This window comes from Manis javanica, chromosome 7 (genome assembly GCF_040802235.1).
Source record: "Manis javanica isolate MJ-LG chromosome 7, MJ_LKY, whole genome shotgun sequence".
NCBI lineage: Eukaryota > Metazoa > Chordata > Mammalia > Pholidota > Manidae > Manis > Manis javanica.
In genome coordinates, this window is record NC_133162.1 from 55,410,845 (window position 1) to 55,433,603 (window position 22,759).

Below are 22,759 nucleotides of genomic sequence, written 5' to 3' on the forward strand. Positions count from 1 at the left end.
TAGAGCTTTGAGAACATAAAATTCACAGATGGGTACAGAGGTTGTGCCATTCTGCACAGCAGACGACAAGCCTCAGGTGCCCAGTGTACCCTGGTACCAATTGGTGCATTTCAGGGAGGATCTAGAAACAGAAGCCAGGAAACCATTTCTGTAAGGGGCCTGATTTCAGGCTTTGCCTGATGCACCATCTCTGTCACAGTTTCTCAACTCTGCCATTCTAGAGTAAAAGCAGCACCAGACAATCCATAAGCAAATGGGCATGTCTGTGTTTTAATAAAACTTTATTTATAAACACAGGTGACAGCTGGATTTGGCCCCTGAATTATGGTTAAGAGAGACTATATTCTACACAGACTATAAGAAACCTGACATTATGAGTGGTGTTAGTTACATATCAAGCCTTGTGTTTCACTCACAAGCTGAAGTTGAGGATAGGATTCACTAAGGGGGAGTATGTGTCATGGTTAAGTCTCCCTTTCTCAGCCAGACTGCCTGGTTTGTACCCTCCTCCACCATTTACTGGCTGTATAACACTGGCCAGTTAACTAATATCTCTGCCATACTTCCTTTTCTAGTTTCCTCATATAGAAAATAGGAATAGTGGTGCTTGCAATTCATAGGATTGTTGTGATGAATGATGAATTAATGTAGGTGGAGTACTTAGAGCCTGGGCCATGTAGGTGCTCACTAAATGTGTGGTGGTGGTGGTGGCAATAGTAAAGTTTTATGACATTTTTCTTTGGCAACTTCTTCTGTTTTCAGAATATGCATTTTTCCTTGTGGCATCTCCCCTAATTTCTCTTCTGCTTCCTACCAGTTGTATAGACCCCCTTGCTTTGACCTTGACGATCAGCCCACTTAGCTTTCCAAAGCAGTGTCCTGTGCTCTAGCCTCTCTCTCTACCTTCCCAATGTGAAGTACTTGCCTGAACTTTATCACATTCCAGTAGAGGATTTCTTTTCGGAGGCCCACCATAGGGCTTCTTTGAGTAACTTAGGAAAAGATGCCCCTCCCACTGGGGGATAAGACCCTAAGGGTACAGGCCTTAGTGAATGGCTCATGCCTTTGAGTGAGCTGCAAGGAAGAGCCCGTCCACTCCAGGCAGATGCAGACCATGCATGCCAGGATGTGTAACCTGACAAGCAGAGGCTAGGCTGGCTTCCGGCCCCATCAGCCCTCTTGGTAGGGAGCCTTTGTGCAGGGATACCTGTACAACCCTGTGCTGCCGGCCTCTGCCTCTACTTGTCACATGAGAGCATAATGACTGGGGAGGTGTAGTAGCCCTCCAAGTTATTTGACTTTTATCAGGATACATCTCCCAAAAAAGGAGTCATTAGAGGTTAAAAATTAGTGGATTATGGCAGGCAGTATCATATCTCAGTTGGTCAATGCTTTTATAATACTTGCAATATAGGTAGACCTGCCTTTCACTTTTCATACTAAGAGGTTACTCTAAAGGTATTTAAGGCACTTGGATTCACTGTCTCTACTTTCCTGGACCTTAAAGAAAGAGATAAATGAGATTCTTTGTAGCATTCAATCAGAGTTGAAAGCAGCCTTTGATACTAAGCGAAGTGTGCTGACTATACCACTGTTTTCTCAGCTCATCAGCCTTGCACTTCTACCTTATCGTTTAGGATGACCAGACCCCACTGCACATTTCTGCCAGATTGGGAAAGGCAGATATAGTACAACAGCTGTTGCAGCAAGGAGCGTCTCCCAATGCAGCCACAACTTCTGGGTACACCCCACTCCACCTGTCGGCCCGAGAGGGCCATGAGGACGTAGCCACATTCCTTTTGGATCACGGTGCATCTCTGTCAATAACAACAAAGGTATGAAGGAGAGTCTCAGAATCCTTCTGTGTCCCCTGGAAATACATCCTGATAGGCACAGAAGTTGTATAACAGCATCTGTACGTGGGACTCCGGGGTGGTCATCAGCATGGCCAGCAGAGCCCTGGGGCAATAGGGTAGTTTGGTGTGTACGTGCGCACATGTGTGTTTATCTTCAGTTTCTCTGTACATTATCTTCTAAGGAAACCTTATTGATATCTAGAGCCAGATGTTTCTTAAAAGTTATTTGATAGAATTAAATGGTGGTTTAAAAACAGAACCATAGATTTCTCTTGCTGAGGCCAAGTATACCAACCACATTGTCAGAGCTCAGTTGGTCAATGCTTTTATAATACTTGCAAATCAGGAGTTAAATGTTTCTTGGGTTATTTTTGCTTGTTGTTCTTTTGTTGCTATTGTCTTGCCTGATTAATGGTTTGATTTTTTTTAATCTTAATTCTGATGCCTTAGAGTAATAACCTACCACACAGTTGCTCTGTAGGTGCAGAATGCAACATTCAGAGTTCATTTTCCTGTGATACCATGTAAACCTAGCAAGTGTGATAGAAAGATGGGCTGTGGTGTGCCCTGGAAAGCTAGAAAGTGGTGTTGTATCTCTCTTTTTTTGGATGCAGAATAGAAGCATTGATGTATAATCAATGCTCAAAATAGTTACAGTAATGACAAATACTTAGAAAACTATGTGAGTAAATGGTGACTAACTCAAACTCCCTCCCAACCCCCCGGGTTTCTTTAGGCTCTTCCATATAGTTAAGATGCAAGTTCCTGGATCTCATTTAATATGTGAAACGGGTAGTGGAAATGAGATTTTGAGTGTCCTAGTCCCTCCATCATGCCAGCTGCCCACTGGCTCTAGCTGGCTATAGTCTCATGAGGTCAAATATGTTGATGACCAGCCAGTGCCTGACTCTTGCTGACTCATGCTTGGGACCCTCCCCTAAGAGTGCATGTTGATTGGCTGATACCCAGATCCTTGCAGGACTACGTAGCAAGGGGAAGCAGCTACTTAACTCTGAATATCCAACTCCTGCATATTTATTGGACCAGTTATTATTATTGGACATGAGTTATTATTCAGTTCACCTGCGAGAATCTGAATCAGAGTTCATTTTCCTGTGATACCATGTAAACCTAGCAAGTGGTGTGTTGTGGTGTGCCTGGAAAGCTAATGGACTTTCCAGGACTAGAATATATATATGGAGCATATATGAAGGTATGTGTGAACATGCAGCAATAGGGAAAGGGGAATAGAAAGGCACCAGTCTGGTGATGGGAGATAATGAAAGGGCCAGATTGGCCCTGAATTTTCCCAAGCCCTCCAAATCCAAATTGCATCTGCGCCTGTGTAACCAATTCTTCCCACTGTGTAAAATCCCAAAATGGCCCTAGAATAAGCCCTATATCCAGCTCTCTAACTTTATCTTGGTCAGATACCTGATTAGTCCCAGAATTAGTGATGTGTGTGGCTCAGTCAGTAGGATGAGAAAGATTAAATATTCTGCTCATCGTTATTGATAAGGGGATTCTATTATCTACCAATCTTGGTCTGTAAATACAGGCTTAACTGTTCTTCATCATTAGAATAATTTATCAGTTCCAAAAAAGCAATGCCTTTGTGTCATTTCTACCATTCATTACTTTTGTGTTTCTTTTTTCAGAAAGGATTTACTCCCCTTCACGTGGCAGCAAAATATGGGAAGCTTGAAGTAGCCAATCTCCTGCTACAGAAAAGTGCATCTCCAGATGCTGCTGGGAAGGTATGAGGTCATGGGCCACCCTGTAAGAGGCCACTTCCATGGTAACAAAACAAGCACTTGCTAATGCACCAGCGGCCACCAAAATGGTAACTAACACATAGTTAAGTCTTGTAGGATAAAGATCACTTTGGAAAAAAGGAGGTGAATGCTGGGGTCCAAGTATTGAACAAACTCGAATTTAATTTATGCTCTGTGTTGTATCCAATCTAATCCCATCTCCTAAATCTAGGCCTCTCATGTTAAGACACTTTTTTGTTGTTTCTGCACGTGTTTCCAGAGCGGGCTAACTCCACTGCATGTAGCTGCACATTACGATAATCAGAAAGTGGCTCTTCTGCTTTTGGACCAAGGAGCCTCACCTCATGCGGCTGCAAAGGTACCTGTAATTCAACAACTTGAGGAGAGTAGCAGGAAGTGTCCATCAGTCTCCATATGTACAGTTACTTTTGTTTTCATCTGCAGCACCCCCCCTTTTTAGGCATCTCCTAAAAATCAGAGAAGTATAAGCTCCTTGGGAAATCTGTGCCTTCAGCTATTAAGTCAAATAATGTGGTAGATGCTCAATAAATATTTATTTGTCAATTGAGTTTCCTTGAAAACCCAAAACATCCTAGAGCCTGGGGAGGTAAAAAATTGAAGTACTCTTTAGACAGGTTAAAAACATAAGCACAGCCTGGGGGAGTAAGGAAGAGGGAGAGTAAGGAAGTTCTGATTTGTCAGTTATAAAATATGGGTTACATTTTCCTGGCCATAAAATATTGCCTTTGAGTTGTTTATTGGTGCTTCATAAAATAGGTTGGGAGGTTTTGCTTATGTGTTTTTATCGTTGCTAAGGAGAATCTCTATTCTTATTGTTCAGGCATTTTTGACCAGTAGACAACCTAGATTTCTCAGAAAAGACATGCATGGAGTGTATGTCTGTAGTTAATACTCTGGTATTCTGATTTGAGAGGCAAATCATAAAGAAGAGTTTTTTAAAACTAGGTTAATAGAGTGCTGTTGGTTTAATAAGATCTCTACTGTTGAACAGGTGGCTATGATGAGAGAACACTGGAAAAATATAACCACACCTTAAATGCTGTCTAATTCTTTCACTAAATACTATTGACTGAAAGAACTGCTGGCATTCCTAAGGCTTTTTACCTCTTTGTTTTACCCTTCCATTTTGGAGCAGCTACAGTACTCTTTTAAACTTAGTGTTTAAATCAAATTTCTTGTACACACAGATCAATAAACTAGGGCTGTTCTAGATGACTTAGGGTATTTTAAGAGGTAACGTTTTAAGGTACTTCCTCCATTTAGAAAGTGTATTATCTTTGGCAGGAATTTCTCCTCAGAACCTCTTTTCCTATATTTCTCAATCATTTCCTTTTCTATCCTCTCCAGAATTGTACCCAATGAAATCTACAATTGCAAATCAAACCCCAAGATTTGCTTGTCATCTAATTGTGACTTTCCCCCCATAATTTCTGACTCTGACATACATTCTTTCTATCATAAAGCAATGCCTTGACTTTCAATAAAACTTTATCTTAAAAGGAAGAATAGCATTACTCATGATAGCCAAAAGGTAGAAGCAACCCCAGTGTCCACTGGGGATTGAACAGATTAAGTGTGGTCCATACACACAATGGAATATTACTCAGCCTTAAGAAAGAAGGACATTCTGACACATGCTACAACATAGATGAACCTCAAAGACACTACACTAAGTGAAACAAGCCAGTCACACAAAAGGACAAAAGTTGTTATGATTTCACTTATATAGAGATAGGAAATAGAAAGCTGGTTGCTAGGGCCTGAGCAGGGGAAGGAATGGGAAGTTAGAGTTTAATAGATAGAGTATCAGTTTGGAGATGGATGGTGTTAACTGTTGGAGAACAGTGTGAATGTACGTTACACAATTGACTACACTCATAAAAATGGTTACAATGACAAGTTTTATATAATGCATTTTTTATAATTTTAAAAATGAGAAGAAAATTTATAATGAAATGTAATGATTGTCCATTTCATCATCCTTTTGAGCCTGGTCCACTTACATTATCAATGACCCCAGGTTTTTGCTAGGCAACTGGTAAATAATTAATTAGTGAACTGTTCCTTCCTGACCTGAGAATAATAATTTTGACACAACTAGTGTCAAGCACTTTGAATTGACAAGAGTTATAAAATAATAAGTGAAGTAAAATGAGTCCAATTCACCTTTCTATCCACAAATAACTCTTTAAAACAGGTTAATAGTTGGTACATTGCAGTTCATTTCCAGCTTTATATTTATCAAACAAGGCTTCATGGTTCCATATCAGCAAAACATTTTTGACAAAGAATTGAAAAGACTTACAGCAGTCTTTTAGCCTTAGGCATATCGTTTATAGTCAATTGACTACAGGCTTTCTAATGGAACATTACTTTTCATTCCCCGTAGCGCAGACCTCCATGAAGAGCCCCTGTAGTGCCGTCTCTGCCACATGTGCAACCAGCCGCACTTTTTGAGGCAGTGATCCTGGTCAGTTTTTTCTAGACTCTGATACTGAGCAAAGCCAGTTCTGTCCATTAAGGATTGGCTTCATCTTCTAGAAAAATGACCTACCTACAGTGGTTTCAACTGATGAGGCTGTTTTTCTCATGTCATAAACAGTGTGGAGGTAAACAGTTGTTGTTGTTGGTTCACTGTTTCCAGAGTGTTCAAGAGAGATCCTTGTGATTTTTTTTTTGGACTTTCCATCCAGAGATTGTTTTTGCTCTGGCTGCCAGGTCCACTTTTTCAAGCAATACACGGGAAAGAAAGTCAGATATTAGTATATTCCCAGAAAGTCCAGCCGGCTATTTCTCCTTACAGCTCATTGGCCACTTCTTTCTGCAAAGGAAGGTAGGGAGTGTAGCTTTCACCTGGACACCGTGCCAGTGGCTTCTTTTTTATTAAGAAAGGAGAAAAATGCATATAGGGTGGGCAGAGTAAAGTCTCCTTTACTTCAGGGAAGCTCCAGCATTTTTTAATTCTGGCAGTGGTCAGAAATGAGGGACAATAGGGCATGATTAGCATATGGATGGACAGCAGTGACTTCAGTGTTAACCCTCAGTTCACATATTGTTCTTAGAGTACGTGATGTTTTTGTCTTTCCTTTTCTCTTCTTTTGTAGAATTGCAAGCATATTTTCTTACTCATACATGTCCTAGAAACATGATGTGATTTTAGGTAATGGGAGAGGGGAGAAAGTACTGAAAAATACATGGGCTTCTCTAATCCATTTTAGCCAGATCTATGTACTGAGGCAGGACACTGCTGGAAAGAGGATTGGCTTGAGTTCAGGCATAACCTGGGCATTGATTATGGAAAGGATTGTGAGCCTTAATTTATCATTTGTCACATTTCTCCTCCATAAAATGTGCAGTGTAACTATTGATATCAAGTACGAGAGACTGTGAAAGTTTTTGGAAAAGATATTAAGGTATAATGTAAGTATGATTACTTCTGATAATTTAAGATTACATTTGCTCTTTTTCATATTGAAATACAAAAGCACATATGGCAGGCACTTTGTCCTTTATATCAAGAGGCAGAAATATTAAGATTGTACTACAGTCAAATTTCTCACTTCACTATTTATTTCTCTTCTGATGAATTAATCTGTCTCCTTTAGTGTGACAAAAAGAATCATTTTACTTTCCAGACATTAGAAAGAAGGTAGGTAACTTAGGAAATTCCATTATAGGTCCTATGTATTGCTTGAACTATTGTTTATTATTTGGAATATTTCTTAAGTCTTTCTAAGATTAATTTTCCATTCTAAATTAATGCCATAAATTTTTTCCTTTGCTTTGGACTTCCCTTTGTGTCTCAGGTAAGGAGCTCAGTATACACCCCTCAGTAATCACGAGTAATATGTCTGGAGTTGACATGCGTTACCAGGAGGCCAGAGCTTTTCTTCATTCACGTATTTTAGAACCTCAGAATTTTTGGTGGAATTGGAAATTAGAGGATTCTCACACATCAGAGGATACTGACCTGCCTTTAGGTGTTAAGAAGTGACTAACTCAAAAGTTATGTTAAGTAGCAAAAGCAGAAAAGGGTAAGGTGGATGACAAGAAGCTGAACTCTGACTTTAGCTTGCCTCTGCCACTCTAATCAGCTATGTTAGACATACCGCCTAATCAGATTTCCTATTTTTGCACCACTTTCTGAATTTTCTTTTACACAGAGGTGGGGATGTTAGTGAAATAGCTCACCCCCCTCCCGTCACTGACAGTAGAGCTGGGCTCAGTCCAAAGCTCTGCACTTGGCTCGGAAGGCAGTCTCTTCAGGGTGTGTCTGAGTAGAGGGCCAAATGCTTCCCGGGTCAGCTGGGGTTTCCAGATGGTAATAGGTCAAAACTAAAAATAGGGATATAAAATATTCTAAGCTGGTGCATCCTGTTTGGCAGAGGCTGGTTTCATAAGAGTCTGGAAGTGGCATTTCCCATTTCATGGGTTTATATCCAACATCCTAAATTCTCTACAATTGATTAAAGCAACTGTCAAGTGAGAAATGCTATCACACTAGGACATTTCAGTGAATTCAATATAAGGGTAGTTGCAGTAGGCTGGCTAGTGAGCGGTGCAACAGGTGTTTCGACCCACCCATATGGCTTGGAAAGGTTATGACTGCTCTGTTGTCTCGATCTGTATCTATTCCTAAGTGTAATTCTTGGATTCTGTTTTCTTTCTCTAAATCTTCTTGTCTATTAAAAAAAAAACAATTCTTTTCTCTTAAGTGACTGTGAGTCAGAACCTAGTCTCCTAAAACAGGGGATCTTTTTTCTCACAGGACTCTGAAGGCTCCTGGGCACAGCTCATTAACAACTTGCCACTGAAAGTTCGGCTCCCTCTGCCTCAGCACCAACCAACGGCCACAGATAGGAACATCCCACAGCATGCCAAAAGTTCTAGGAAGCTTGATTCACACCTGAGGGCTCATTGGTTGTTAGGAGGCACTAGGGATAAAAAGACACAGTACCTGCCCTTAGCAAATTTATAGTTTAGTAGGAGGAGACAGATGTATAAATATCTCCAAGATGTTGGAGTCAGTCAAGCTGGGGTAGGTGTAGGAAGGAAGAGGGTAGGTTAAACATCTCAAGAGGGTTTGACCCTTGAGCTACATCTTCCACTGAAAAATGCTGGCCCTGAGAGCATGTTGGAGAAAAGCATCCCTGGTAGGGTGAGGCAAGGCAAAATCATGAGCTGTCTGTTGTTTGGGGGACCTGTGCTGCTGAAGGGTAACATAAAAACTAGAGTTTCCTGAAAGAGGCAGTCAGAGGGGCAAATGGGAGTAGATTAAAGCATCTTGACTACCATGAGAGTTAAAGTGTTCTACTAATAAGCAACAGATGGCCATTAAAGGGGTTTTAAAGGTGGAATAATGGCTCTGAACATGCCCCAGCCATACCATTTTGGGTGTTGTTTCCTAGTTGGGTTTTCTGTCATTCCACATTTAAATAAAGCAAGTATTATTGAGCACCTACTAACATAACTACCTGTAAGAGGGACCTCTGCATCCCTTTTATAAAACTAGTGGTCCTCCGACTCTCTTGCACTGACCTGTGTGTAGCGTGTTTTCCCTGTTTAGGAATGTGGGAGGTATGAGGGTACTGCATTAATGACACGGCTTGATTTATCAATGTTGGCTTACTTGATCATGATTTTTTAAACCTCAAAGAAAATCACTAGAAAGGGAAGCATACCTTTTGAAAATGCACTGCACACATTTTTATCTTGTTGCTGGACATGTGACAAGTGATTTGTGTTGACAGAATGGTTATACACCACTGCACATCGCTGCCAAAAAGAACCAGATGGACATAGCAACAACTCTGCTGGAATATGGGGCTGATGCAAATGCAGTTACCCGGCAAGGAATTGCTTCTGTCCATCTTGCAGCTCAGGAAGGTCATGTGGACATGGTGTCACTGCTTCTCAGCAGAAATGCTAATGTGAACCTGAGCAATAAGGTAATTTTTTTCTCTGTGTAAAGCATACAACACAACAAAACCTCAGCTCTCAGAAAGGCTACTAAGAAGTCATGAAAAATTCAGATCAAATAGAATGTGCAAAGTGTAATATTTCATAAAGATGTTTATCAGAATTTATTATAGCAAAAACTGGGGAAAAAATCAGTTGAATCAGTAAGAGAATGGAAAGTTCATAATTGCAAAATCATACAACTGAGTAACATATAGCCATACAAATGAAGTCCACCGTTTTTCTAGTAACATGAAGTTTTGTTTCAATTCAAAGAACAAGATTGTTACTTCATCAAAACATAGCAAATAAGAAGTTGTTTATTCTAGCCTATTCATTCATTCCACAAACTTTTTTGGGGTAACTTCTCCTTGCCTGTCCCAGTTTTAAGTCCTACTTTTCAAAGAGAAATGATTCTGCCCTCAGAGAGTTCATTTTAATAACAGTAATTTCGACTGGCTATTTTATTTGATAGATTGATTTGCTAGTCTTTGTATGCAAGTTAACACTTCCAAGGAACTTGTAAAGTCTCTGTTCCCAAAATTTTACAGATTCCCTTGATCTCATATCTGACATCTCCATTATTTTAGTGAAGAGTTTTGTGAAGCAAAGTGAAAGTCCAACCCATAGCTGAGCAGAGACATACATGTTAATATAGTTAACTGCCTCTCATCGCTTATAGCAGAAAATTTGGGTCTGCTGAGCTGCATATTAATACCTGAGTCTGAGTCTGAGTCAGATCTCTCCAAAACACAGGGCGGATGTTTGTGAATCATCACTGCAGACAGCACAAAGCCTGCTAGCACTCCCAAATGGTTAATAATCCACACTCCCCAGGATTTAGCTTCTCCTCTATTGGGTAAGGGTGGTACAGCCACGGCATTTCTCCGCCATAGCTCAGATATTGGAGTAGAGATTCAAGACAGCAATAGTTTTATGGTAGCAAAAGACAAGTACTTTAAATATTTTTAGTTTATGTGGCCTGCGTTTTGGAATCACAGAGGCTCTGGATCTCCTGGGTGTAAATCCTTAATCTGACTTTTATTTGATATGTGACTTGATTGGACAAGTTATGTGACCTCTCTGAGGTATAGTTTCATCCTCTAGTAAATGAAGACAACATTTACTTCAGAGAGATGTCATGAAGGCTAACTGAGGTAGCATTCAGTACCTTATTTTTTTTTATTAGGGTATGATTGATATACACTCTTATGAAGGTTTCACATGAAAAAACAATGTGGTTACTACATTTGCCCATATTATCAAGTCCTCACCCATACCCCAATGCAGTCACTGTCCTTCAGTGCAGCAAGATGCCACAGATCCACTATGTGCCTTCTCTGTCAGCACCTTATCTTAAGTAGCAAAGGAATAGTTGTCTTAATTTTGGACTTTTAATTATTTTGGGAGAAGGTTACTCTGCACCAGTGTGAATTCCTAAGGTTGTAATTTACAAAATTCTGTAGACCGAAAGACATGCTCAAAAGAGCAGGGAAACCTATTTTCAGTTTTAGTATCTTGAAAATCCTTTATGATCTTTGCCAAGCAAACACATTTTTCATTTGTTTCTGTTGTACCAATTTGATTTTCTCCTATCTTTCTTTCTACTGCTTTTAGGAATACATGTCTTGGCATCGATGGGAATCACAAAGCAATTTCAAATAATCATTGTAATTAGGATTTGTTTGAGCTTTGAATTTCTAAAGTTCATGTACTAATATATAGAGAGAGCAAACTTAGTTTGCTACAAAATTCAACTTGTCTTAATGAGGTAGAGGACCTGGATTTCTAAAATTGAAGCACATTCTGGAATCCATTAGAGTAAATATGCTCTTATGTGCCCAGAATATTGTATCCCATTAATTCTCCCAGAGCCAAATAGACCTTAAAAACTAGTAAAAAGATAAACATTTTGAGTATGTACCAAAGTACAATGTGACTTTCTCTCTTTTTTTAAAATCCTTCAGTCAACTGGTTGCAATATATATCCAGCCTTCGATTTACCTTGAAATCATAGAACGTTTTTTGGCTGAAAATACTTTAGAAAGAATTTCTCACTGTTTGCTTTGGTAGCCTGGCCATTTCCAAAGGAATTCTGAGGACCACCAGACACAGTAAACCAAGGAAACTTGGAACTTCGAGCCACCTTCCTGAATAAATGATATGTCAGCAGAGACACTTCCAAGGAGGTTTTAAAAAGCAGATCAGCTGGCTTCCCATTAGCACACTGTACTTATGAAACTCTCAGAACTTCACAGAACCTAGAAGTAGTCTAATAGGAAGTCATTTATAGATCTTTGCTTCCATTCTCTGTTGTCATATTGTGTATAAAGTATTAAATAAGCCCTGATGTGAAAACAGAAAATCAGCAGGGCATTATTAATCATAAGGAACTCTGACAGTTTTCTTCAAGTTCTTCATGAACTTCCTTTCAGACACCAGTCACTCTCCCTCTGCTCTTCTCCTACTATTTAACACTAGACTTTATTTCCTTGTTAAAAAAAATAACAACATATACACATATATATGTTAAAAGAAAGATTTAACTTTCATGAAAATTTATGTTGAACTAAACATTTTTTATTTTCACTTCTTTCCTCACTAGGCACCAGCAGTTCCCTGTAGCTTTAAGGAAAAGAGACCTTGAACCTAAGTTACTGCCGAAATGCTAGTATTTGATTTGATTTGATTTTGATTTTGGTGTTCCTACTTTCCCACATAGATTTTGCAGACCATTTGCACAGCTAACAGAAGATTAAACAGAACTGTTGCTATTCTGAGCTGGTGGTGTTATCTCTGTTTGAAATAAATGCCTGAATGGGTGAAACGCTGTAAGAGATTAACAGATAACTTTTGAATTCAAACAGGGCTGTTTCAACCATCACATTTTTTTTAAAGATCTTTTTCATCAAAATTGTGAATATAAAAATAAGTTTTCTTTATTTAATTTGTCCTGTTGTACCTAAAAATGTTTGCTTTTTCCTCTGATTCAGTGACTTAGTAGGTGGATTAAATGCTAGACAGTAGTCACCTGGTTAAATAAAGATTGAAGATACAGTATTTTCCTCAGCAAACTCACAGTGGTTTGAGGAACACAGACAAGAAAACAGTTTAAAGGCAGGATGGTGGTGTTCATAATAAAGACAAGCACTTGAGGGTGTGCATGTAAGTGTAGCAGTGAGGCCTTTTGTGAGACCAGGAGGGGGAAGCAGGAGAGCTGGTCCAGCTCCATGCTGGAGGTGGAAGTCGTGGGGGTACATGAGTGCAGACAGGGGACCCGGGAGAGTGGGCACGTGCCTGAAGTCATTCCCCAAACTGCCGGGAACCACTCTGTACAGTATCTTCAGAAATTATGAAAAATCTCAAACTTAGAATGGGTGCTCATGACACTTTTACAAAACGTTGTGGCTGAAAATATGTTTCCTCTGAAGCGAAACTTGGAACATTGCTCCACAGTTACATCAGTGTTTGGGTGGCACTGGTTTTGGCCCTGGCTTGTTTTTCTTGGATTTCAAATGAGCGCATCAGTCCTCCTTTCCGCATTTCCTCGTGATGCAGTTTGAGCTTCCTCCAAAATTCTGCAAATGTTATTAAAGAGTCAAGAGCAAATGATCTTCCCAAGTCCTATAATTTTTTTGACAGAATAGCAACCCCTAAGTCAATCATGTTCAGCATCCAGCGAGCTCTATACCCTTTCCTGATGCTGCTCTGGCCCCACTCCTGTCCTCCGACAAGCAGGCTGATGTTATCACTGCACAGCTGCTAAAGGAGGAAGCCCCCAGGACTCAAGATGCTAGCTTCTGTGCTCATAGTAGGTGAAAGAAAAGAATTTGGAAGCACGTACACAAATTTATTTTCTCTTAAATATTATCTGTGAAAATATACAACTACAGAGGATTTTCTTAAACCAGAGTACAGTCTTAGTGATTATTTTTTCTTAGCCATTAGAACAACCACATAGCCTGCATGTTCTGTGGTATAGTCAGTTTTAAATACTGAGTCTCATTAAACCCATACACCATCTAAATGACCTGGAAATTCTCTTGATACAGCATTCATACCACATTTCCCAGGCCATGTTTCCCACCCAGGAGCAACATACGGAAAGTATTTGTCAGCCGAAAGTATAAATACTTAATGGAGAAAATGTTATCATCATAGGTCACTCAATTTATGAACAATTTTTGTTTTACTAATTTCTGCTGAAGTTAGTGCCATTAGTAATATATTAAGACTTCTGCATGATGTTGTAAGAAAAAGTGTCTATTTTAAAAAATGAATACTGAAGTATGTAGGGGGAAAACAGTATGATGTCTGATTTGCTTTAAAATACTTCTGCAAAGAAAAGAATGAACAAAAAGGAGGGCTGGATGAAACAAATAAAGGAAATCCTTGATCAATTCACAGGTTCAGTCTGTTCCCTCTACTTTTAAGTATATTTAAAAATTTTCATTAAGTCTACAGATAACAGGGTTTCTATAATGCTAGTATCTAAACTTATTCTGTACTTTTTTGACATACAAATTCTAGGCTTACTGTCCTAGAATTCATAAAGTGTGTCTCAGACATGCCTGTGTGTACTACATTCCCGTCTATAAGGTGACTGTACTTTGAATCTTTGCAGAGTGGCCTGACCCCGCTCCATTTGGCTGCTCAAGAAGACAGAGTGAATGTGGCTGAAGTCCTCGTAAACCAAGGGGCACACGTGGATGCCCAGACAAAGGTATACAGAAAGAGTGTGCCTGTACAAAGTGTCACTTGGTGACTCCTGTATGGAAGGAAGTGCAATTTTATCGGGAAAAACAAATCTTCCATCATATCTATTATATACAATGTTTCAAGCACATATCTGTGTAGGAGACGCCAGAGCCCGGTTATAGTATCCCAGGTGCTTTTCTCTGTAATGGCCTGGGTGCTTTATCCTAAATGAGTGTAGGTGTCTTCCTGTGTTCACACTGTTGACACTTGTTAGAACAGACGTGTCCTTCCAGGGCAAAGTGTTGAAGCTTGTACCTTTCTTAGTTTTTGTGGTTGACAAAAAAGTGAATATAGAAAAATTTGTCAGTAATTTGTGACCTCTTTGTTCAGGCATGGCATAGTCTATAAAAAGAGGGTAAATTAAGTTTTATTCAATTATTACTCAATTTTTAAATTTCTTCTGGTACATGTGCTCACATGCAATCTCTCTCTGAGGCAAAATGTTCTGTTGTTAAAGAGGAAAAAAAATTACTGATGAATGTCATTTAATGCCACAGTTTCAAACTCAGATAAGAAAAACTAATGTTTTGTGTCTTCATCAAAGATACGATTTCATATTAATCTTATTTCTCTAAACATTTTCTTTTGGTGCTTAGCTTTGTTACCTCTTCATATCAAATTTGTTGAATGTACTCTAAAATATAACTCTCCTCTCTGTATGTCACATTTTTGCCATAAAAATGAATGCTTATTAAATATTGTTAACTCAGACATTTTTGTGTATAATATAGCTAGATAGTAATAGAATAGAAGTATCAGCAGGAATTAGCCAAGGAAAAAGGTATTGCAGACATGGAGACCAGACTGGATTTATCAGACAAGCACAGAAGGAGCAGCCCTGAGTTGACCACACCCTTTGGACATTGTTCCAGCTCTCTGCAGCTGTGGCAACTCCACCCATACTGTGTTCTCTATGAAAAAGACATTGCCTGAAAGGGAACTGATCAGACAAGATCCTTTATGTTCTTTAAACTCTGTGTTAAAATAATAAAGCAAATATAATGGTCCCTAGCCAGGATAGCCCTAGGAGAGCTATGAAGTAGGCACTATAGGCACTGCTACCACTTCCCGCTCTGAAATTACTTGTTCCCTTTAAGTCTACACAGCCTTGTTTGGTGACCTGGTTGCCCAGCAATCCCTTCACTATGTTTCCCTCCCAGACTTTTCATTCTAAAAAAATCTCATTGTCCTTCGCCTTCAATGCCTTCCAGGAGCTGAGTATGTAACAGAGAAACCAATAAAGGCAATAGGAGTGGCTGAATGGTTTCTATTACTTTTCATTTAGAAAATAAAAGCATTCTTAATCCTGAAAAAAAAAATCAGGCTGCATTTAGCCTTATACTCTTTATTTTGCTTAAATACTTTTATCAAGAAAGAAATCTGTACTTTAAAAATGTGCAATTTCATGGTAAACATATTCACATATTCACTTGTGTTGTTTTATTTACACACACACACACACACATGCACATAGACTTACACACTTTTTACTTACCTTTTCCTTTACAGATGAGAAATTCTGGAAAGGAAGGGCAGGACTAAGTTTCTCAATACTTTTTTGCCCCAACATGGCCAAGGCATACACTGAATTTCAGTCAGAAAGGGTCAAGGGCACATTGAGAGGAGAGGAAATGGTGCCATGAACCTTTTGCTCCTGATTGGCACTCGTGACCTTTTGGTTTAAGAGTCTTAGGTCTCTCCCAGGGTTTCCTCCTAATCCCACTCAACTCACAGTCAGTCATCACTTTTGTGTTTGGTCTAGTATTTTTGAAGCACATACCTTTTCCTACCCTTTACAAGTGGTGCACTTCAGAAAGCACTGCCCTGCCTTCTAAAACTCCTTGTCCCTTCTTTTTCTTCTCAGCAAAGATCACAGCACCAAAAGGAAGTGAGGCTATGATCATCCTGTAGTTGAAGAGAACAGAAGTACAAAAGAGATGGGTTGTTTGGACTTGTTTCTTAATCTTGTGAATAAGAAGCTTATTGTATCCTATGAATTTCTAAACTCTCACTGGTAAAGATGACATCTCCAAGTAGCCTAAGTAGAATATATGGTATCATTCAATTCATTGGCTTAAATTAAAAAATAGTAATAATAAAAACATCCAGAGCTATTTCCTCTTGCAAGGGAGAAGATGGGAAAATCCCGGTAACAGCTTTTGCAGCCCTCCCCCACCCCACCCCCAACCCCCCCGGCCTGCCGGCCCTCTGCGCCTCCTCCTCGCTTTGCATTTGAAGCCCACCGAATGAGCTCAGACCGAACCATACTGCTGGCCACGGGGTTTAATGCTCAGTGCTGTCCAGTTGAAATGAAGCCATTCCTATCACTTTGTAAAGGGGTAATGTCCTGAAGCATTTTATTTAGACCACCCAAAACACATGGAAGCAGTGATTCTTAGTGGTACTGATTAGCAAATTAATAACTGCATTAGATTTCTTTAAATGTATGTAAAACCATGAAAAAATATTTGATGCTTACTCATCTCACATACATTTCTACAGCTCTCCTACTAGTTGCAAAATTCTTAACTGGGTGATATATTACTTATTACCCTCACAGAAATCACTGAAGGAGATATAAGATAATAAAATAGCAAAAACATTAAATAGTAACAATAATAATAAAAGCAAAATTGATTACTCATTTTCTCTGTGTCAGATACTGTTTCACTTTGCCTTTATTAATATGTTTATTCCTTACAACCATTCCGTGTGGCTGGTAAAATTAGTGTCCCTATTTTACAGATGAATAAGCTGAGGCATAGAAAAGAAATTAGTTGTATAAGGTCACATAGCTCATTAATTCAAAGCCTGACTTTGACCTCCATATATAAATAAATAATTTTAGAGAAGTTGGCATTAACTGAATTCTTTGCAAAGGTGGGGTGTGTAGAAGGGAGCTAAAGCTGGTTCTGGATCATGGGAACATGAAAAAAATTGGGGCATTTCCCAAAATACTGCTGGAAAATGAGGATGAACTCATAGGCTCTTAATCTTTCTGGCTAAGCAAATTCAGCTTTTTCCTGTTTGCACTAAAAATACTTGAAAGGTTTTAAACTGAAGAGTGGTAAGATCAGTCTTCTGGTTTACAGAGATCATAGGAGACAATGCGAAAAATGAGTTGTAAAGAGTTTGAAGAAGTTAGAAGACTATTACTGAGATTCAGATGAAGAATAAAGAAGGCCTAAGCTAAATGGCAAAAGGGAAGTTGATGACCAAGAGAAAATTCTTAAAGGAGTACACAGTAGGATGTGAACTCTGTAAGTTGTCAGTACAAAGACACAGGAAATAAAGAAGCTGGTTGGGGAAAGAGGTCCATGAATTCTGTAAAGGATGTGTTGAAGTTTAGATTAGGTAGGTGCCACCCAGGTAGAAAAATCTAGTAAGTAACTAAAGTTTTGGTCTGGGATATAGCAAGGAAATCTAGACTAAAATTCTATTTGGGAAATTATCAGAATAAATGTATTAGTTGAAATTGTGAATGTAACTGTGATCATTGAGAAACCGTGTGCAGGAAATCGAAGACAAAAATCCCTGGGATCAATGATATTTAATGTGGTTGGAGGAGGTGGAACAATAGTAGGCAGAAAATAAGGAAAGAATATGTCATGGACCCCAAGTTAAGAAAGACTGTCCAGATGGCTATGTCAGGTAAGAGAAACACTAAAACGTGCACTGGACTGACACTTGGGTTATTTGAAAGTAGTTTTGCTGGAGTAGTGGAGATGATGAGATGTGGGGAAAATGAGAATGAAGATGACTTTTTTCAAGAGGCTTAACTTTGGGAGGATACACACGTAGAAATAAGACAAATATTTGAAAGGGGTGCTTTTTTATTTCTAAGACTGTAAACATATAAATATGTTTGTAGACTGAGAAAACAGTGCCAGTAGAAAAAGGTTAAATTATAAGGGGTGTCAGAAATGGGATGGGGGTGGGCTAGAGATAGAGATGACAGTCTACTTACGTATCTCCTATCAAAAATATTCTTTCCATATTCTTTGACTCTTCTGTAGTATCCGGGGGAAGGGTGTTATTCCCCCACTCTGATTTCAGAGGGGAACAATACAGCAAAAAACCATGGGAGAAACTTTTCAACCTTTTTCTCCTTTTAATGGGCTGAGACTTTCAAGTATACTACTTCTAGGGTATTAAATACTGAGGCCTTATTTTCTAAAGAAAAAATTACTGTTTGTTACTAAATGTACTTTTTCTCAATTAGCTATACTGAAGTAAAATTACAAAAAAAGTTATAAAAATATCTTAGTCTTCTGGCTATCTTTACCTGCCATATTATCAAGTAATAGTGTAACATGTGAAAGTAGAGAAATCTTCTTAAAACAATAGCATTAACATAAAAATTGAAAAAAAAGTTTAACTAAAATAAACCAAGTAAGAAAGTAGTTATAGTTGTGAGTGGGTGTATTCACAAAGGAAGACTACGCCAAGCACATAGAGAACCACAGATTTTAGGAGGTGGTGGAATAATTATGGATTTCCCACTCTTTCTCCCTCAAACCATGTTGTGTGGTAAGATACCTAACCACTGCTCAACAATATACCTTGCTAAGACACCATAGATAAGAAACATCAGCATGAATATTCCATCTGCACCTGTTTGCTCTTCCTACACAAATAGAACTTTCAGTATTGCCTAAAGGAGGAAAAGACTTACCTTTATCTTGTAATGGTGGTATAAGTGGACAATAGTGAAGGAGGCAAAGTATGTGAACTATGTTTCTTAGCTATTTAAGAAAGAATGATTGATTTTTCCAAAATGTATCACTGCTACTTGGAAAGAATTTTTCCAATCACATCTCTTAGGGCATATTTGTGCAAGTGCCATTTAATAAGGGAATTTTGTGCCCCTCAGTGAATGGAAGCCTCTGTTTGGTTTCTCTAAAGGTGAACTGAATCTTACCGGCCATGCACATGTATTTTTAATAAAATACATCAATGTTTGTAAAACAGCAAGACCAGCTTCCTGGCCTAATAAACAAGGAAGAGATTATTTCCTACTAGTAGGGAATAAGCTCAGAGATTTAATGGGTGGGAGATGTAGAGTGGGGAGCAGATCAGGTAGGTCCTAATAGTCCATTATAATGACTTAAGGTTTTACTAGGAATGAGATGGGAAGCTTTGTGGATGAATAGAAAGTATACATTAAGATATTTAAAATGATTAAATTTATTTTTAAAAAATCGAATGCATTTAGCACAATTGCTATTGGAAACTGTTGAATTTTTCCTTAGGCTTGTTGATTAAAAACATGAATTCTTTAATATTTAGATTTTTTAAATATTTCTGTATTTTTTTTTACTTGCAATCAATCCTCTACTGCTGAAGTTGGAATAATGCTACTTCAATTAGTTAAGCTGATTTTACTGAAAACTGGAGAAAACTATACTTCCCTTGCTAAGCAGCATTCTGATTACTAATGCAATATCCTGAGCTCCCCAATATCAAGAAAAAATTCTGCCAAGTAGGCAAGTGGATTCTGGTCACCAAAAACATAGCCCCATCATGCATGAGGTAGCTGTAGGGGCTGTAAATTGAGCTCATATATACGTGGTTATGGTGAGCTTACCAGCAGGAGTCTGGGCAGGGTGGGCACTGACAGTTCAGTTTGTGGAACAGAATCTGACCAGAGTCTTCAATTTAGGGCAGCACATCCCTGGTGAGATGCATCACCTTCCATAATCAGCTGACGTCTGGGGTCACCCCCTTTACAAATTAAAATTTGTATCCATTTGTTGGGAACCTCTTCATCAGTGGGCCACTGTGACAAGTACACCATAGACGGGACAACCTTTTTCTCACGGTTCTGGAGGTTGGGAAGTCCAAGAGCAAGTGCAGGGAGATCTGGTGCCCAGTGAGGCGCTCTTTCTGGATTGCAGATGACCATTTTCTAGCTTCTCATGGCATCCTCACTTGATAGCAGTTCTAATCCCATTCTTATAAGGGCACTAATCCCATCAATGAGGGTTCCACCCTCATGAACTAATTACCCCCTACAGATCGCATTTCCAGATGATATCACACTGGGGATGAGGTTTTCAGCATATGAATTTCAGGGGATGCAAACACTGAGTCTGCAGCATAGAGTCACCATAAAGACACATTAGTGCCGTCAGATATGGGATACAGACTCTTGAAAATATGAGACCTCCCAACCCCTGACCCACGACCATTTAGAGATGTTAAACTCAATGCTCTCCCTCTGGTGCTGCCAGTGTCATAAACATAGATTGAACATGGGCACTGAGGTTGCATATTGGTGTCTGTTACAATGTGGCCATCTAGAAAGGTATCTGAAATATCTCTATTTTCTTTTATTGAAGTGTCATTGATATATGAAATATCTTTATTTTTAAAAATGAGTATACACACACATATATGTAACATTTTTAAAAATATTTTTACATTCTTTATAGGTAGAACTTACAGCTCCTCAGGAATCAGTGGATATTAATTTGATCAACCTTCCATTGTTCTGTCTAAATCAGGGGTTTTCAAACTGTGAGACTCCAGCTAGGTAGGCAGAAGACTTTACCTACAGCATATATACCAAGATCAGGTTCAAACTTCTTCAACCTCCTGAGCTCACACCAGCCTCCTACTTCAATGTTGCCATGCTTCCTGTCTCTCTCATGCACTCTGATAATCATTTACTGCCAGGCATTATCATTTAGCCACTTACAATTTTTTTATCTCAGTTGTGCGCCTCTGGATAGTAGAATGTTCAATAAATTCTAGTCTAAGTCTGTCCATATAACACTGTTCATGTCCACCCACAAGAAACCTCTCAATCAGTCTGTCCAGGCTGTCAATTGCTCCGTCTTTCCTTCATACCTTGAAAAGTAAGTATGAGAATAAAATGAGTTGAAGCAAGAGAGCCTTTTGGGAAGTTAAATAACAATTTATGGCTGATGTGGTATTGTTTGTTATCCCTAAGACTAGTTCTGAGAAGGGCATTTTTTTTAACAGATGGAGAAAAAACTTTTTGCCAGCTCAAAAAGAAAAGTTACATAATGTCTGTGCTCCTCCTGTTAGGATAGCTATGACTAAACTTACACTTATGAGGTTTCTTTTTTTCAAAAACATAATTACAGATGGGATACACACCACTCCACGTGGGCTGCCACTATGGGAACATCAAGATCGTTAATTTCCTGCTCCAGCATTCAGCAAAAGTTAATGCCAAAACAAAGGTAAACTCCTTTCTCCTTTGCATCCATCAAAATCATTGACTTTGTGCCCAAGGAAGTAAGAGCATTTTTTCCATCTTCCTTCGACAGAATGGGTATACACCGCTACATCAAGCAGCCCAACAGGGACACACACACATAATAAACGTCCTCCTTCAGAACAGTGCTTCCCCCAACGAGCTCACTGTGGTAAGAGTGAAGGGCCAACGAAGTGGGGGTGAAGGGGAAGTGGCCTGGTGCTGGTGTCTTCCTACTACATCTTTTGTTGTGCACCAGTGTTGCTTTTTTACTTTCACTGATAGGCCTAAACATAGCGTTCAGTAGGGAGAAGGGAAGGACAAAGCTATATTGTGGGCTGTGCAGAGAGAGAGATGTGATTAGTGTTTCACACTTGAAAACTACTAATCCATTGCCACCTAGTAGGAAGGACATACATAAGAAGAAATACATATTTGTTTCCTTGATTACTTAAAACTATTATAAAGCCTCTTGGATTCTATCTGTAGCAGCCCAGACTCTGCTGCATGAGTAGGAGCAGGTTAGGTGGATTTTGTGCAAGGTATGTCTCCAGTGAAATAGCATTGTGTGTGTGACACTGGGATGGGGCCAATGAGCTGCTCATCTTGTGTTTTGTACAGTGAAATGTGTGGAAACATACAGGCACTGAGATGTGTGGAATGGCTCCTTAATTCCTTGTCCACATTTCCTTCTTGCTAGAATGGGAACACTGCCCTAGCCATCGCCCGTCGGCTTGGCTACATCTCAGTGGTTGACACCCTGAAGGTGGTGACTGAGGAGACCACCACCACGACGGTAAGCAACGCGTTACACTAAGAGTGGTTCTAGTACTGTAGATTTCCCAGAGCTCTGATAATGAATACATTATCATCATTACTGTAAAAAATATTTTACATTGTTATAAAAATAAAACCTTAGAGGTAGGGTCAAAACTGATTTTTACTACCACTCTTACTTCTCTTCCACTTACCTCCTGGAACTTTCATAGGAAAAACAATAGGACATTTTATTAAAACTTAAAGGAAATCTTTACCAGGAGGCCTTAATGCATCAGAAACTTTTACAAGCTACAGCCTCTAGAATAAGTCATTTCTTTTGAACCCCATCTGGCGCCTGTGAACTGCATCGGGTTTTGGTAACTTAGGAATCAAGAACAGATATTGCA

At 39.1% G+C, this 22,759-nt stretch overlaps 1 protein-coding gene across 7 annotated transcripts in view; it reads left to right on the forward strand.

The window, feature by feature from the left end:
• Positions 1–22,759, forward strand: part of ANK3 (ankyrin 3) — a 661,312-nt gene that overhangs the window by 511,782 nt on the left and 126,771 nt on the right. For all 7 annotated transcript variants that reach the window (XM_073241006.1, XM_073241010.1, XM_073241011.1 and 4 more), the window contains 8 exons: positions 1,638–1,835; positions 3,515–3,613; positions 3,891–3,989; positions 9,403–9,600; positions 14,235–14,333; positions 21,481–21,579; positions 21,667–21,765; positions 22,294–22,389. In XM_073241006.1, coding sequence (XP_073097107.1) covers positions 1,638–1,835; positions 3,515–3,613; positions 3,891–3,989; positions 9,403–9,600; positions 14,235–14,333; positions 21,481–21,579; positions 21,667–21,765; positions 22,294–22,389 — 987 coding nt within the window. The remainder of the gene's footprint in view (positions 1–1,637; positions 1,836–3,514; positions 3,614–3,890; positions 3,990–9,402; positions 9,601–14,234; positions 14,334–21,480; positions 21,580–21,666; positions 21,766–22,293; positions 22,390–22,759) is intronic.